The sequence below is a fragment of the Parambassis ranga genome, chromosome 6 (genome assembly GCF_900634625.1).
Source record: "Parambassis ranga chromosome 6, fParRan2.1, whole genome shotgun sequence".
NCBI lineage: Eukaryota > Metazoa > Chordata > Actinopteri > Ambassidae > Parambassis > Parambassis ranga.
The window spans coordinates 8,736,432-8,754,507 of NC_041027.1; the positions used below are offsets into that span (position 1 = coordinate 8,736,432).

An 18,076-nucleotide genomic window follows, 5' to 3' on the forward strand; every position below is an offset into this window, starting at 1 on the left:
GAGCTTTTCCACGGCGACCGTGACAGCAAGCAGCGTGTCTCCAGATTTGCGACTTTATAGCCTAATGTCAGAGAATATCTGAGGTCTTCCCGTAAATTTGCGAGTTTTTTTCTCGTAAATCTACGAGTTTTTTTCGTAAATTTGCGAGTTTTTTTCTCGTAAATCTACGAGTTTTTTTCTCGTAAATCTACGACTTTTTTTTCTCGTAAATCTACGACTTTTTTCTCGTAAATCTACGACTTTTTTTCTCGTAAATTTACGACTTTAAATCTCAGAATATTGCCCCCCCCCCCCTCCTCTTCCGGGTCAGTATTTTTTTTCTTACATTGGCCCTAATACGCCGTCGTACTCATCATATATCACAACATCTTACTAATATTTGCTGGTAATATCAGGAAAAGAGATTCTAAATTAAATGGTGTTGAACCCCCAATTTCGCTTAATGACATTGATTGTAATAAACCACAGTTTGAATCTTTGAATTACAACTTTTACTATTCGTATTATAATGATTTAAGCTTTGTATTCAAGGCAGGATTTTCATAGGTCTGTATCATGCTGCTGTGCCCCAACCAGAGGGTCGTGACCGCGCGTTTAAAATTCAATCGTGGCGAGGAAGGGTGTCGTGAACGCGCACAGGAGGCTTGACGTCACTGAGGCGCCCTGGCTCTCCTGAGCCGCTGGTACTGCTGGCAAAAGATGGAAAAATCAGGTAGACATTCATCGAGTAATTAACGTAAAATGACCGTTTTAGCGGCAGATAACCGTTTGACAGAGGATTCCGTACTGGCACCGATTTGAACGACACCAGACAACGAGAAAGGTAGTTTGTTTGGAGAGGTTTATGCCACTGGCTATTGTGTTAGCGAGAAAAAAGGAGAGGAGATTTTGCTTGACCACATAAATTGGATGGACTAGCCTCCATATGTCACGGCGAGCTAACGTTAGGCGGGTGTGAGTTTGGTATTTGACCTCTTTCTTTGATATTTACTGTGAATGTGAATGAAAAAAACGTAGATTAAAAAATGAAAACCCGTCCAGCAGGGAAGGAGGAGTAAAATGGATATGGTTTGATATGGGTGTCTCCAAAGCAGCCGCTGTACGGAGCCGTTAGGAATGTGCAAAATGCTTTATATTTGATGAAACGTGTCACATTTTGACACTTCAGTCATCTAACTCATCATGTCTAATATCTAGTTTACTACTCGAAGATGTGGTACTTGTATTTATACAACATTTTTTCAGGCTGGGAGGTTTTTTTTCTTCCTCTACAATGTCCACCATGGACAGTCTCCCTTTCCCTCCTTTGCGAGTTTTAATCTACACCATCAGCATTAAGAAGAACGATTCAAAGGTCCAACATTTACTTAGCGGGATAAATACTGCAACCAGCTTACACACGTCTTAAACGGCTGCCATAAAAATTCAGGTTTAGTTGAAAAAAAGAAATGCTAGGCTGAAGTTAGCCGGTGTGACATTAGCTGCTAGCAAGGCCACGCAGACTGAAGTTAAATGGCTGTGGTGGAAATTCAGTGAAAGACTAAACACATTAAACAAGTCAAGGCAGTGGCATTACTATCAGAAAGAAAATATTTAGATCCAACCTATTTAACCCTTTAACTGTTAGATAGCGGGCTTCAAATCCAATTGCTGTGATTGACCAACAGTTGTTATGACAGCACTTAGCTTAACATTTTGTTGATCAAACAGAAACTCTTATCATAGCAATGTCCCGAATCACATGGTTTGGTCAATCAGCAGGGGCTTTACTCCCCATGAGAAGAGTTTTGTTCTCAGACGTGTCTTTATACAGTTACATAACTGTACTAGAGGAAGGAGCCCAGTTAAGACAGTATACCTACTCATAGTCCTCACTGTTGACTCAGTTAGCTTTTGTTTTGCACATTTTGCTATCAATGATAACTGTATAGGGATTTTGTCCTTTCTTTGCAGATCGGTGTCATTGCTTGTAAAACTGGATAATACTGTTGGGAGAAGAAATCATCCTAAGTCCTTTAAACCAGAGACGCCGGCGTTTAATCATGTACATTGTGCCCACTGTCTACTTCTGAAGCACGATCCTCTACACAAAAAATCACTACCACACAATCTGCCGCATACTTCAGTTTTGCTGTTAGCTTCTATCCTTCTATTTAGCACAAGATGTATGGTAGTGCCCGCTCCGTTGGCAGAGGGGATGCCAACCATAGTGGAGGAAGAGATGGAGGTGGTACAAGTAATCACGGATCTGGCCGTTCTCCTCGCCTTCCTCGTTCTCCTCGGATGGGACACCGTCGCACCAACAGCACTGGAGGCAGCGGGGGAGGTCCTGGAGGAGCAGGAGGCAAGACGCTTTCCATGGAGAACATCCAGTCTCTCAATGCTGCATACGCAACCTCCGGACCAATGTACCTAAGTGACAATGAAGTTGCCATGTCAGGTGACCACCTTCCCAAAAGTGGCGGGACTGTGACGACAATGGGGAGACAGAGGGTTACTTATGGGTCCAGAAGTAGCAGTGGAGTTGTAGCTGCTAGCACCCCCAACATCTCCACCTCTGTACCTGCCAATGCTGTTCTGCCAGCAGGCATGATGGCAGGTGATGCCCTGGCTTTTGGAGATCACCACATGGCCTCCACTGTGCCCCATTCCCTACGGCAGGCCAGAGACAACACCATACTTGACCTGCAGGCCCAACTTAAAGAGGTATTGTGCTAATATTTCTTCCAGTTTGCTTATTTTCCTAGTCAAAAAATGTGAAATTTAAGCTGGAGTGACTACACATAAATTAATTTTGAGCCATTTATCTGCTTCTTTAGGTCCTGCGTGAGAATGAGATGTTGCGGCGAGAAGTGGAGGTCAAAGAGAGCAAGCTCAGTTCCTCCATGAACTCTATCAAGACATTCTGGAGCCCAGAATTGAAAAAGGAGCGAGCTCTTAGGAAAGATGAGGTCTCTAAGATCACCGTCTGGAAGGAACAATACCGTGTTATTCAAGATGAAGCACAGGTGAGTATTCCTTTACATCATTTGGAGAGGATGTTATTGCTGGTTTGTGATCTCTGACTCCATTTAAATTGTCATCAAATTGCCAAACAACATGTATTGAGTTGTAAATGTATTTCACCCTGTGTCAGCTTTCGTACAAGTGTGTTACTCTCCTATTTTTCTCCCATTGCATGGGATAGAAGCGGTTGTTGAACATCTAGTTAATCCTCTTATATGCAGCTATAGTATATGCCCATACTTAGGAGATGAAAGGGAGTCTAATGGCTGCAACAGCATTTATATGATTTCAAAAGTACTGGGTGGGGTGCAAAGGATGAGAATGTGGTGAAAAGCACAAGGTCATATTTAGTATTTGAGGGAAATAAAAGAAGATGAGATCGCAGTAATAAAGGGACCGTTCGTGAATAGTTTTGTGCATCGAACACACTCTGTGGTAACAAGACTACATTTTTATTTACAAGATTATATCAATTTCCACCCTTACTCCAGCTTTCTTTTAAACTGGTAATGAGAAACTAAATGTGAATTAAAAGTAGTAAGTCCTTACAACTCACACCTGTCTGAAATGTGACTTGTCATTTTAGGTTTTTATTTTACATTGTCAAGTGCAGATACCCAGCCATTACTGCTTTACTGCCAGTTTTCTGTATTATTGCTCTGCCTCCCTCAGTAAGTAAATACAGTGGCACAATGTTTTGGGCCAATTCCTTGTTCCATAGCTTGCACACGTGCACACATATTGTCAACAAGTGTGCATTTATTAATCATATTTATATGAATACAGAAGATCTTTTTCAACCCTCCACATTGTAGAACAAATTAGATTTTATTAATGAGGAGCAATTGTCTTTGTTTTCCTTTGATGCTTAATGGATGGGCAGACCTGTATAATTTCCTGTTTTACTCCCGCTGAGTCACAGAATCTCACTCTGGACTAATTCCCAGTAATGCCTGACTAGTGCAGGGCTAATCAGTGGGTGCTGTAATTTAAAGATGTCTGCTTTCATATGTCTGCTACCACCTCCCACGCTGGCACACATGCAACGGAAAGCATGGACACACATACTCGAAGACATTGCCTACTTACACTTAAACAGCATCCCTTCATTGAAGAGATTCAACTAAATGCATTTTTTTACAATTGTATGCTGTATTTACATGTATAATTTCAAGGGCATTCATCCTCTGTGATTGTAAATGTTGTTACCTTGTATCATATTGCCATGTCACATATAATTAATATGAAATGGCCATTATGATGCTTTTCCTATTAAAACGCCAGAAAACCTGAGATTTAGTAAAACAGAATATTAAGCTTTTCTTGGGATGCTGTTATGTTCTAGGGATGCTAATGTAGCAGGCATGAGATTTTAATTGCTAACAAGACTGTGTATCTTTGACATTTGCTTGCAATAGCCATGGTTAGATTCATTGTTCCCAACATTATTATAAAATGTGACTTGGCATTTATATCCGTTTAACTAGCGCACCATCTCGTATGCTTTGTGCTGTCTCAGACGCCTGTCTGTTGTCTCTCCTCAGGCAGACAAAGTGAGATTATGGGGACTGAAATGGGGAGAGGGTGTATGTGTGTTACTGTGCTTGTCTGTGCATGCATCTGTCCGTGTGTGTCGGTGCAGTCACAGTAGTGAGTCAGCCTTAGTCACGGGTTGGAGAGGGTGATAGAAAAGGACGGTTAGTGAGAGAAGAGGTGAGAGTATTAGATGGTGAGGATGGGCTTGGAACTGGCAAGGTGGATGAATAGTGTGTGAGGATGAGAGAATGGTGCATGTGCTGGTGGAGAGAGAAGGAGGGAATGACAAAAGAGGAGGAGGAGGCAGATGCTGACTTCTCTCTTTGTTCTGTTGTCTGAAAATGCTCACAGCTGGTCCAAACCAGAGTGTAACACAGCCATGTGTTACTGTCTCACAGCAACTCTGCCAAGTGTCTTTGGCGTCAGATGCCACAAACTGCAATACTACACTGGGCTGATTGTGTTTCACCACTTGTATTTCTTTAGGCATGAAATGCAACACTGTCCACAAAGCCTTACTGTTGGGGGTTGCATCACTCAGGGCATTGCTAACTTTTCAGTCATGATTAGAGGCTGATGTTAAACAGGCTGTAACATAATAGTCTCCCAGGATCCATTCCAATAAATTAGGGTGGTTGCAGCCCATATATCATTCAAATAATCAATATGTTTTTCACCTCATCTACCTTGGTTATAAAAGGCTGGGGAGCAGATAAATATCAACATATACATGTGTGTCCTTGTCCCTAGCATCTCCAGATGACTGTTCAGGCTCTCCAGGATGAACTTAGGATCCAGAGGGACCTGAATCAGTTGTTCCAGCAAGATCCTGCCAGCCAAGGCAGGGACTTGGCCCTGACATCTGAACCTACAGAGGAGAACTATCGCCGGCTACACGCCGAACATGAGAGGCAAGCAAAAGAGCTCTTTCTTCTTAGGAAGACCCTGGAAGAGATGGAACTGAGGATTGATACACAGAAGCAAACCCTGGGTGCCAGGGATGAGTCCATCAAAAAACTTCTGGAGATGCTTCAGAGCAAAGGTAGGATTAATAAAAGACAGTACGTTTCATATAGTTTGAAGTTACAGTGGTGAATTAAAAGTTAAGCTGTGATTGTTTGCACTTCCTTGAACCATTTTTTGTCTTCCTAACTGTTATATTTGCTGTCTTAGGGCCGTCCGCCAAAGCATCAGAGGAGGATCAGGAGAGAACCAGAAGACTGGCTGATGCAGAGATGCACAGGCATCACCTTGAGAGTTTACTGGACCAGAGAGACAGAGAGATTACAGCATTAAGAGAGGTAATGTCCAGTTCTTGTGTTGTGACATACACTTCACAGCCTCTTGAGGGGTCTTGATATTTTTACACAATCTTTTGTTTGATATGAAACTGACATATCTGATATCAACAGGAGCTACACCGTCGATACGAGGGAACCCCAGAGTCCACCAAAACGAAGGCTTTACAAACTGTCATCGACATGAAGGTGAGGATTTCAATAGGTGTGTATTTGGTCACCATACAGTATGAGGTTTAACCCTTCCATATCAAACCCAGGATGCAAAAATCAACTCAATGGAGCGGAGCCTGAGGGACATGGAAGAAGAGCTGCTGATGCTAAAATCGAATGGACTTCTGAGCTGTGAGGAACGTCAGGAGGAGATGAAGCAGATGGAGGTGTACCGCAGTCACACAAAGTTCATGAAGAACAAGGTCGGGACAATATGAGATGAATTTAGTTTGACTGTAAATTCATGTCTCCTGTTACATAGTATGCATCAACATAGTCAATCTTAAACATGTAAGAAACTGTTTTTCTCTGAAATGTCACTTTCTTGTCTGATTGTCTGTCTTTTTCATTCTTTTTCAGATGGAGCAGGTGAAGCAGGACCTCTCTAGGAAGGACACCGAGCTGCTTGGTTTGCAGACTAAACTGGAGACGCTAACTAACCAGTTCTCAGACAGCAAGCAACACATTGAAGTTCTCAAGGAATCCCTCACTGCCAAAGAGCAGCGCGCTGCCATCTTACAAACAGAGGTAGCATAACATAACTGCCTACAAATTAGGAATGCCTAGCTTCTCATGTCAATCTTCTTTGTAACGTTGTGACGAGGATGCCAAGATTGTGATTTGTTTCTCTTTTAAGTTGTGTATTCTTTCTTTGCTAGGTGGATGCCTTGCGTCTGCGCTTGGAAGAGAAGGAGGCAACTCTGAATAAGAAGAGCAAGCAGATACAGGAAATGTCAGAAGAGAAGGGAACCCTCAATGGGGAAATCCATGACCTCAAAGACATGCTGGAGGTTAAGGAGCGCAAAGTTAATGTGTTGCAAAAAAAGGTGATGTTGATGTATATCTTCCAGAGTTCATTTTTAAAAGATGCATCCATCATGTCACAGTGTTTGTTTTGTGGTTGATGTCCTTGTCACTGATGGATACTTGTTTGTGCTACAGATTGAGAACTTGCAGGAGCAGCTGAGAGACAAAGAGAAGCAGATGAGTAGCCTGAAGGAGAGAGTGAAGTCCTTGCAGGCAGATACTTCCAATACTGACACTGCTCTCACAACACTCGAGGAGTCTCTTGCAGAAAAGGTAAAATTCTCTGTGCAAATGACTTGTACCTTTGCAGAACTAGAGTTAGTACCTGTTTCATATTATATGAATATGAATATTATATGAATGAAATCACCTTTCTTCTCCCCCTTCCTCAGGAACGTATCATTGAGCGACTAAAGGAGCAGCGAGATAGAGATGACCGGGAGAAGACAGAGGAGCTCGAGTGCACCAAGAAGGAATTGAAGGAGTTCAGGGAGAGATTGAGCTTACTGCAGGGAGACCTGTCAGACAGAGAGGTGAGAAACAGATGCAGACACACAAACTCTTGTTTACAGTGATTCTATTAATAAAAAGAGACATTGCTGACAGAAATGAACATCACTTTTTTCCGTCAGTCTGCAGTGAGTCATGAATACTTATATTAGGTATTTAATGTCTTTTCTGTCTCATGCTCTGTTAGTTTAAGAGGTTCGCTTATACCTATCTATTGCAGACCTCTCTGCTGGACCTGAAGGAGCATGCATCATCCTTGGCTTCCTCAGGGCTGAAGAAAGACTCCAAACTAAAGACTCTGGAAATTGCTTTGGAGCAAAAGAGAGAGGAGTGCCTCAAATTGGAGAATCAACTTAAGAGAGTGAGGCACTACATTTTCTTTTTTCCTTTTCCACTGAACCTAAAGTCATTTCTAACAAGAGTCTTCTGTCCTCTGTCAGGCTCAAAATGCAGCACTGGAAGCTCAAGCCAACACTGAGATGGCTGAACGCATTAAGAACCTTGAGCAGGAAGTGTCCCGCCACAAAGAAGATTCTGGGAAAGCACAGGCTGAGGTAGACCGCCTTCTGGAGATACTTCGGGAAATGGAGAATGAGAAGAATGATAAGGACAAAAAGATCAGTGAGCTGGAGAGGTGGGTTTAAACATGTTTAATGTCTTTTTATATGTGCCTGTTAGATCTGTAAATATCAAATACTATATTCATTTTGAAGGAGTTTTGTACAATTCTTCTGGTGGTATCAGACTGTAGGTTCTTTCTTCTTATTGTCTCTGCTTGTGACCTTTGTTCCTCACAATTATCTATCGATGACATCATGTCTCTCTGGAGACAGTTGCACTCATCACATGAAACAGTGGATTTTAGCCTAATTTGGCCATCTGCCATTTTGCATCTTAGAAGCTGATGTGATGAATTTGGTTAGCAGATCTGTTTTAATGGTGATATGCACAGTTACAGTAATCCAAGGTCAGGAAAGATGTATTATCCTAGAGCTCAGCCCACAGCCTCTTGTTCTTCATGTATGGTTTCTTAGTCTAAGTCTGTTTTTGTCTTTACTGCTTTCTTGTTTTTACTGGAAATTTCTCATCTACCAGTTTGGCCTCGAGGTTAGTATTTACACTTTTCCCTTTTCCTGAGCATGCCCTCCTTTTGCTCTTTGTCCTCTTATCCTTCTTCTCTTCGGCCTGTATTCCACTTTTTCTGTTGTTTCCACTTTTTATTTAACGTCCTTCACTCTGAATCAAATCAGACATCAACTCAGGAGGACTGTCTAAAATCTTTCCAAAGCAAGACTGGTTGTATTTCAGTTTATATAGGGTAGCTTATCGTTAGATCATGTCTGTGTGCCTTTGTGTCCACGTTTGATTTGAAAATGTCTTTCTGTCACTTTTTCTAATTGGTATGCAACAATCATTTGGAAAAAAAGTACATTATTTAAGCTAGTTAGAATTAGAAGCTAATGTATGGTGTTGTGCATCTTTTTAGGCAAATGAAGGACCAGTCTAAGAAGGTGGCATCACTGAAGCACAAGGAGCAGGTGGAGAAGAGCAGAAATGCTCGACTCATGGAGGAGGCTAGGAAAAGGGAGGACAACTTGTCTGAGACATCCCAGCAGGTGAAGGTGAGGCCGGTGTGTGGATAGTTTTGGCCGCTGCAACTGCCTTGCCAGCTCATTGTCTAACAAAACAAATTTGGTTTTATAAAGGACAATCTACGGCAGAAGACAGAGCGCATAGAGGAGTTGGAGGAGGCCCTGAGAGAGAGCGTTCAAATCACAGCTGAGCGAGAGATGGTGCTTGCACAGGAGGAGGCTGCCCGGACACTCCAGGAGAAACAGGTATACACCCACACTATGCATGATGAAGCAATATTAATCCAGCAACAAGACCGAAACGACTGTGCATCCATAACTAAACCCATCTAACACATATGAAACAAGCCGATTATTTCTGTCACATTTTTGCTGCCATTGCGGTGTTGCTCATCCTCTCTTCACCTCCCTCTTCGTCTGGCCCCCTTCTTTCTCAGTTGCTTTATCTTTGCTTGTCGTGTTCTCTTGTTTTTTTCTCTGCTACTCACCGCCTCTCAGAAGCACTCACTCAAACCAATGCATGAGTCCAACCTCGCCCACTTAAAGTGGTCTAAGGTATGAGCCCTCTATGTGTGACCTCCATCAGTGAGCTACAATGCTTACAGAGGGTGGACACAACAAAAGCAAAGTGTTGCTGTTATTTCCAACCAATGTAATGTAATTTTGTTTACCTGCTATTTGTCATGACCAAAAATTGGCATAAAAATTGATCCTGTAAGAATGAATTATTTACTCATTCTCTTCTTCAGTAAATTATAATTAAAAACAAAGGCAAATGAAAATGAATAATGGGTAAATGAAATGTAGTGCTAAGTTTAACCACCTGTGCTATCTTCAGCCACTTATGAATTTTCTGCTGTCCTTTCCACCTATTAGAGCATTAAACACCACAAGTCTACATGTTTTTTTCTTGGAAAAAGAAAGCCTTGTGCTCTCACTGATGGTTTTAAGGAAATTAGTATGTTTATTGCTAAATTGTTTTATGTGTGTTTTCCCAGATGGAGGAGCTGCTGGGGGCAATGGAAAAGGTGAAGCAGGAGCTGGAATCCATGAGGGCCAAGCTGTCCTCGACTCAGCAGTCTCTGTGTGAGAAAGAAGCTCATCTCACAACCTTGCGAGCTGAGCGCAGGAAACACTTGGAGGAGGTGCTGGAGATGAAGTAAGACACACACACACACACACACACACACACAGTTTGTAGGCGTAGATTCTGGATTATTGATCCCCCACCTTAATCTTGGAAAATGTCATCCAATTCTGGCCTTCCCCAGCTTGCAGGCCTGATGTTGTGCTATGAATAATAAATAATAATTGAGCTATTTATTTCTGTGGGTAAATGCCATGTTGTCTCATCTCCACCTCCCAGGCAGGAGGCACTGTTAGCTGCTATTAGTGAGAAGGATGCTAACATCGCACTACTGGAGCTGTCCTCCTCTAAGAAGAAGAAGACCCAGGATGAGGTGGCTTTGCTTAAGCGGGAGAAGGACAGACTGGTGCAACAGCTCAAGCAGCAGGTATGGAACCTTTGTCCTGAGACACTACGGTCTCACAATGATTACACATTTTCCTTTTTCGTCATACATTTTAGAGCATTCACAAAAGCACAGGGGTGTTTTTAAGACTGCAGGCAAATTAGTTGAATTTGTCTGTTATTTATTTTATTGTCCTACATAACACATGTATTGTGCTTATTGGTTCCATCATTGTGGACTTTCTGTCTGTACCGTGTTCTGAGCCAGAGCCTCCAGACTGGAAGGCATTCGTAGGGAAAAACATCCTGACTGGGGTCACTTCCCACTTCCATATGTGGTTTGGAACAGATGTAGACAAAAAAATGCAATGTGGTTTCTCACTGTCCAGCTTTTCTAAAATCTGCTCACAGTTTGCACATGTTCCCAAAGATTCCATCTTGTCAGTGTTGAAAGAATAGACACTAGTTGTCTGTATGGCTTTACAGCAACAATCATTAATGTTGTAAATAACTATTAATGTTTGTTTTTCAGACAAATGTCTGAAGCTTTAAAGGCCGTAGGGACATCTACAACTGTCTTCCTCTTTTTCACTTGGGTTTTTCTTTTTTCTCTTAATGTACAGACTCAGAACAGGATGAAGCTGATGGCAGACAACTATGAGGATGACCATCTGAAGACTGCACCTGATCAGACTAATCACAAACCCTCTCCAGATCAGGTATTTTATTAAACCACCAATTATCTTTGATAAGCATCTTTAATCATCTTTAATGGTCACCAAAGTCACATCTGTGTAGAAACAAATGTTGATATGGGCTAAAACATTGACATGGAAGTTGTTCTCTACATTTTTTGCTTGTGCACTAACTCAATGTTTCTTCCTAATGCTGCGATTGCCTTACCTTGTGGCTAACAGGATGATGAGGAGGGTATTTGGGCGTAGCCAACATTTGCCCTCCCTCTCTCTCTCAGCCATTTTGTTTAGAAGGGTGAGCTTGTATGAAAAGCCAGACCTCTCTCACCTTTGTTACACCATTGGCATGTTTACTGGTCTTCTATCCATTTATGGTCCTTTCATTGTCATATCATTCATCTCTTAATGGTTATTGTGGTTCTGGATATCATGTTTTCAGTGGTATGTGTTCTGCATGTGTAAACCCAAATGTCTCTTGACCTCAAATGAAAGCATCTTTGCATGTCACTGCTTGGTTATTATGTTGGTCAGTGATTATACATTCTTATTTACCCGTGAATGTGCATTTACTGTGAAATGGTGATGGATTTATATAAGCATGCATGCAAATGATGATGCTTTAGATAACTTTTGCTTTATTGCCAGTGATGTCTGGTGCTTGTTTCTTTAAATTTGTTGAAACTGGACTATATAACTTTTCCCTTGAAAGTCTTATCTCTGCTCTCTCCCTGTTGTGCAGATGATACCCCCTCTTCTAGCCCTGTCCCAAAACCGCAGTAAGCTCAAACTCTACATCGCCCACTTGACAGACCTGTGCCACGACCGGGACCCCAGCATCCTCAGCCAGCTGACACCACCTTCTCACTACCACCACACTGACCCTGAAGACTGGGATGAGGAGCTCCATAAGATGAGTGTTGAACAGGTAATGGGGAACATTTGTTTACAATGCAGCATCTGAGATTCACACATTTACAGTGAAACAAAAACTGATTCCTGTTTTCTTGCCTCCAGCTGGAACAGGAGTTGGAGGTGTGTGAGAAAGAGAGTGGAGAGCTTCAGGAGTATGCCAATTCTGTCCTCCAGCAGATAGCGGACTACTGCCCTGATATCCTGGAGCAGGTTGTCAATGCCCTGGAGGAGTCATGCTGACAACTCTTCTTACCTCTGACACAACCCAGCTCTGCCCAGATGCTCTTGCCTCCACACAAAGTCTCTGGGGAGGAGGGGAGGAAGAGAGAAAGCTGGGTCGTGTCTCATTCTGTCGGGCTCTTCTACTTTGTCCCTCTCGTCTACCCTGCAAGTCTTTCAAGACCTCTGAGTAATTTCCTGTCTCACATCTTGCTGTAGGAGTAAAGATGCTAAAATCAAATAAGTGATGTCTACAAAGTCAGTTGGATGATGGAGTTACAGCAAAAAGAAAAACAGGCCAAATAAGTTAGACAGACAACAGTGTACTGAAGCTTAGTGAAAAGTTTACCCTTTAGCATTTGTGAAAACCAAAAAGAAAGAAACAAAAGAAGCAAACCTTCATACAGTGTGGAATATACTGCCAGCCTCCTTCTCTCTCTGGACAGCTTCATTCAGAGCAGGGATTTCCAGATCAGTCAGTTACCACATCCATGTATCTTGTAGAGTACTCTCACAAGTCTTTAAAGTTAAAGGGATACATTTATTCCTCACATGAGACAGGAAAGCACTTCTGATTGTCTTGAGTACTGGGGAGCTGCTACATCTAGAGAGGGGCAGAGGGGAGGGCTGCATTCAGTGCATACATCCTGGAGTTACACAGAAGCTTGTTTTGTATTGTACCATTTTTTTAAAAAGCCACCTATTAACCAAATGAATGCAGCATGTTCTCCAAATGTTTCCTGTCCTAGCTCTGAGCTGTGGATCTGTCCACGCAGCTAGGATTAGGTTCAGGTACGTTACTGTGTCCTCTGTGACTGGGTCACTGGCATTAGAGGGGGATCAAAGCCTGACCTTTGACACAGAACAAAGATCAGATTTCAGTTACCATGTTCTCAATGGATGAGAGAGAGATTTAAAAAAAAAAAAAAGAAAAAAAAAGCTTTTATTATTGGTGATGTATTCATTTTTAGATGGTTTTGCACACAATGTCCACTTGTTTATGAGGTATGCAATGTTTCTTTTGAGAACGTTCTTGTGGCCTTGGAGCATGCACAGAGATCAGTACTGGACCTAATGCAGGGATATTTGTTCCTCTGTAATACTGGTGCTAAGGCATGATGTTAGAACTTTGAATCTGATCATTCAGTCTCATCCAAAGTTTCTATAGTTACTTAAAGCCCAGCTGATCTTTAGTTTATTAACTGAATCACTGAAGAATACAAGTAACACCCTTTTTTTTTCTCTCAGATCACTTACCAGTGATCCCTATGTTGTATTTGTTTGAACTCTTCAGGGCTGAGGTTTTTAATTACTAAGTGCATCTACATTTACAGAAAATGAAAGATTTTGACTTTTTAGATCAGTTTGTAAATAACATATTTAACACGTACAGTGACTGAATAAAGGTAATTAAGTGGAAGATGTTGTGCGTTTAAAAAAAAAAAAATCTGACAAGTTAAAAGCCGTGCAGTTGTCTTTTGTGTCTAATTTTGTCTTCAGGACAAAATGTACGTGTGACAGTACTGCCATAATTTGCGGAGAGTCATGTTCTATAGAGATATATATATAAATAAAATACATATGAATATATAAAATGTTTACTGTATCGATATGCATTGAATGTTTGCACAGAATCTTAAAGAGCAAGCTGCTCTGAACAAAATGACCGTCAAGTTAGTGTCCTCAGTACAAACTGAGGAAAGAAGTGTCAAAATAGAAAAAAACTTGTGTCAAAAGTAATGTGTGAACTACAAATGTTTTCAAACCGTGGCTGTGTGATGGGAGAGTACCTTTCTTGCATTTATTTCTAATCCTTATTTTTTGATATATATTTTCACCAAACGGTGATGTAAATGTTATTATCCTGAGATCCCAGTGTTGTCTATGGTATTTGTTGTTGTCAAAGGCAGATTGAGCTGGATGGATAAAAATAAGCTTCCAACCATGCTGGCCCTCCTGCTGGTAATAAAAGAGGAACACAATGTTGCACAACAGAACAGTGTAAAACTGCAATAGTGTGTATGTATAAAAATAGATAAAAGTTTTCTAACAAACTTACCATGTCACACATTCACAGATAAATTTGGAAGTGCATCATACTGAGGACTAAACTTGTTTGGATGCTTGTTTTTGTCTTCTTTGTCTGTCATACAAGTGGATGTTACTTTTTCCCAGAGAAAATAATTTTTCATTTATTTTGTGGCCTGTGTGTCCTTGCCCTTGCCTTAACATCTGGTCATCTCTTTTTCTTGACTCTTCATTGTGGAACACAGAGCTGATTGAGGGGCTCCTGTCAACTCGATGGTAGTTTTATTTTTTGCATTTGTATAAGAAATGTACTGCCTTCTGTCTGTTCGTGTTAAGAATCAAACTGTGTAAAAAAAGAAAGCAAAACAAGACTTGTTTGTGACTTATTTGGATTTTGTATGTATGTAAATAAATAAATTATAAGCCTTGTTTTCTTGTTCAACGACTTTCAAACAATCAAGAAACAGCTTTCTGTATCTGCAAGTAGTATTAGCTGCATTCTTTCCAAATGGATGCTTTTCACATGAAATCATAGGAATTCACACTTTAAGTAATTTAAAGTTTTGGAGTAGTACAGCTACTAATTTAAAAGGAGAAACTTGCTATTTATGTGGTTTATTTACTTGTCAAGTAAATACAAATGTGTGCCAAACTGACAAGTTTACCGTTGCGTCTTTCCATAGGAAAGAACAGCCAGTTTTCTTTCTACAAGTCATATTTAACTGACAGGTTACATTACTTTTTCAATTCTATGGCCAAAAGCGGCACAGACATAAACCCATAATTATATATAAAACAGCTGGTGAAATCATAAGAAAGCAAACAATATTCAAACATATTTGCCATCTTTATTCATAAATATCACTACTGTATGAATATAAAACCATCTTAAATTACTGTTACTCACAAATACTCTGGCATCTTGTTGGAAGCTCCTTGGGAGAAGACAACCCCCTCCCAATGATGAACAGTTTTATGTATTGCATAAAGACTTGGTAGTTGTTAATGACTACACTTTACTGCAGCCGTGTTTGACAGTACAAATTGGAACATCTGATACATAACTTACTTCCTCAGGAATATGAAACTTAGCCAACTATACATAGGTAAACAAAGACAGGAGTGATGCACCCACTTCAATTTGAAGTACATTTATGTCAGTACACAAGTAAAAAATACATCAGAAAGAAAATCTATCAAAACTTTAATCCAGGGTACTATTGCCTTTCTTTAAAGAGATAAAAGGCCTAGTTATTACTCTGAAAAGCGTTCAGCAACAGTAGGCACTCCTGTGTTCGATGGGTGAGGTAGCTAGATAAGAAGAAGTGTACACAGGCTGAGATTTAACAAAAGACTGAAAGTCAGAGTGGAGTATTGCAGCAGAGGTGAACAATTTTCCAGTGATCAATGCTGTGTTACTTAGTCACAGTACAAAAGCTAAATTTAAGAATGAATACAGACCTTCTCAGCGCACATCTGCGCACTATACACTATGAAATGTATACTAAGCAGGAGAGCTTTCACCTCACTCTCTCGCTCTCAGTCATCTGCCACAGTCCCAGGTTTAATACTTTAAGGCACGGCAGCTGTGTTATCCTCTCCAGGCCCCTCTTGGTGATCTTTGTACACCCGTACAGATCAATCCCGGTCAGCTGGGTCAAGTGGTCAGCTATTAACTCCAACCCTTTGTCTGTGATGCGCACACACTGTCCAATGTTCAGAGTCTTAAGTTCATGCATCTGTCGTACCATCCTGTTAATGCCATCATCACTAATGTGACAGGAACACAGGGACAAGGACTTGAGCTGATACAAGCCCTGGGCAATGTACGCCAGGCTTTGGTCACCAACCTTATCACAAAAGGACACATCCAGTCCACACAGCCGGAGGGAGCCCATGGCCAGATGCATTATCCCAGTGTCACTGATGTTATCACAGGACCGCAGATTCAGGTTGCACAGGTGGGTCATATGTGACAGGTGGATCATCCCTGCATCTGAAATCCCCCCACAGAAGCTGAGGTTGAGCACTTTGAGCTTGTTTAGGCCTTTAGAGACATGTTTGAGAGAGAGATCAGTCAGCTTCTGGCAGTCCTGCAAAGTTAGCTTCTCCAGGGATAGGCAGCCCTCTGCAGCGCTGCGGGTCATGCCGGACAGGTGACCAATGCCCACATCGGACACATGCCTGCAGCTGCGCAGGTTCAGGCTCTTCAGTCTGTGCAAGCCCCAGGCAATGAGCAACAGGCCTGTGTTTGTGATATTGCTGCACCCCCCTAGTTCAAGCACCTCCAGGTTTTTGAGGTACTGGGCGATCCTGCCCAGACTAGAGTCCGTGATCTGTTTACAGAGGCTGAGGTTCAGCACTCGCAGGGACGGGATGTCCTGCACAAAGGCATGTCCCAGTCCATTGTCTGTGAGGTTGAAACATCCACACAGGTTAAGGCTTTCGATGTGCGGCATCCCTTGAATCACGTAGCTCAGACTTCGCCTCAGGCTGAGGATCTGAACTTTCTTGATCCCTCTGGTCTGCAGGCTGGGGAACAGGGACGGGTTAGCACGCCGCAGATGGAGCTTGGCTTCCACCCCCCTCCACACAGACTTGTGGTAGGACGCGTCTCTCCAGGCCGCGCACACTTGCGCTACTCTTCCTTTGTCTTTAACGTCCAAGTAGCTGAAAATAATGGCCAAGATTTCCGGAAAAAGGCACGATATATGCGTCTCCATTTCAAACATTACTGCGGGTTGACTACTTTTAGCAGCAGAGGTTACCTGTGAACGACAATACTGTCGTGTTAGCTCCCCGAAACTCGGCTGCCGAAGTTGCTGTCTGGCCCGGCAACGTTAGCTAATGTCAGCTAACATATGAACAAGCTAACGATAGCCGGTTAGCTCTGTATGTGACATAACACAAATCCATCCAAGGAGCACGGCGCACTATTACTCCCACCAAAAGGATGTGAAAAGGAGGATACTAACCGAGCAGTTAGTGTGCTGACATCTTGAATGTAGGTGCAGAAAACTCCGAACGGCAACGCTAATATTTACCTAGCAGGCTAGGCTAACAGAGCAAGCGGCTGCGTAGCAAGCGGCTTGTACTCTAAACTTGTGCGCTTCAAAGTCCGAAAACCTCCTCGTCATCCCAGACGTCAGGAATTAGTTACTCTTTACTCCAAGCCATCGTAAAGCGTTTCTGAAACTTTTTTCTTTGTTGTACGTTTTATCTGCAGAAACGTTTCCTCGTACAAAGATAGCTGCTCGGCTCCTTCACCTTCGGTAGCATTTCTAACAGCGTCCCGGATCTCTACAATGAACAACTGTGTTAGCTCATAGCATGTTTAGCTTTTGGCAAGCGGCCCCTAGTGGAAGTCACAAGTATCGCAACTGCCACGGCAGGTTTATATAAAATAACGCACATAAAATCAATACATCAATAAAAACAGAAATAAAAAGTACAAATAACAATACACCAGCACACAGCTGTACATACAACACACAACGTATGTGTGCAAAGAACGACAACATCCAAATAAAAAATAAAAACTTCTGTTGCCCATGTAGATATAAACAGGACAGAACGCGACCTGTTCATGTTAATGCCAGACATCATTTAAATGGGGTTTTATTACTTTTTCTGACTTTGGGGAAAATAAACATCAGTATTTAACAACATTTTTGGGCAGTTAAGAAAAACACACCAATCTAAAGCGCCTTAAATGAATTAAAAAAAAACCTGACATACACAAATGGGCAAAAAGATATATGGTTAAAATACAAAGGAACAGATGACTCT

The 18,076-nt window shown here is 41.8% G+C and overlaps 2 protein-coding genes across 4 annotated transcripts; one reads left to right on the forward strand and one right to left on the reverse strand.

Annotated features, from left to right (window-relative positions):
• Positions 1-632: 632 nt before the first annotated feature.
• Positions 633-13,794, forward strand: LOC114437438 (ELKS/Rab6-interacting/CAST family member 1-like). 3 transcript variants are annotated; one of them, XM_028408127.1, is made up of 21 exons: positions 633-712; positions 1,954-2,706; positions 2,820-3,008; positions 5,293-5,584; positions 5,716-5,843; positions 5,955-6,029; positions 6,101-6,256; positions 6,414-6,581; positions 6,713-6,880; positions 6,996-7,133; positions 7,253-7,393; positions 7,591-7,731; positions 7,811-8,004; positions 8,466-8,477; positions 8,857-8,992; positions 9,077-9,208; positions 9,961-10,121; positions 10,329-10,476; positions 11,057-11,152; positions 11,868-12,053; positions 12,143-13,794. In XM_028408127.1, exons 2-21 carry the CDS (start codon positions 2,164-2,166, stop codon positions 12,278-12,280), a joined length of 3,342 nt encoding a protein of 1,113 aa, XP_028263928.1. In that variant the 5' UTR covers positions 633-712; positions 1,954-2,163; the 3' UTR covers positions 12,281-13,794. The 3 variants fall into 3 exon arrangements, with proteins under 3 accessions (XP_028263928.1, XP_028263927.1, XP_028263929.1); XM_028408126.1 differs by having other exon boundaries at positions 650-823; XM_028408128.1 differs by lacking the exon at positions 8,466-8,477 and having other exon boundaries at positions 650-823.
• Positions 13,795-15,134: 1,340 nt separating this feature from the next.
• Positions 15,135-17,584, reverse strand: LOC114437879 (F-box/LRR-repeat protein 14-like). The gene has a single exon (XM_028408811.1). It carries the CDS (start codon positions 17,017-17,019, stop codon positions 15,808-15,810), a length of 1,212 nt encoding a protein of 403 aa, XP_028264612.1. The 5' UTR covers positions 17,020-17,584; the 3' UTR covers positions 15,135-15,807.
• Between the last annotated feature and the right edge of the window lie 492 nt (positions 17,585-18,076).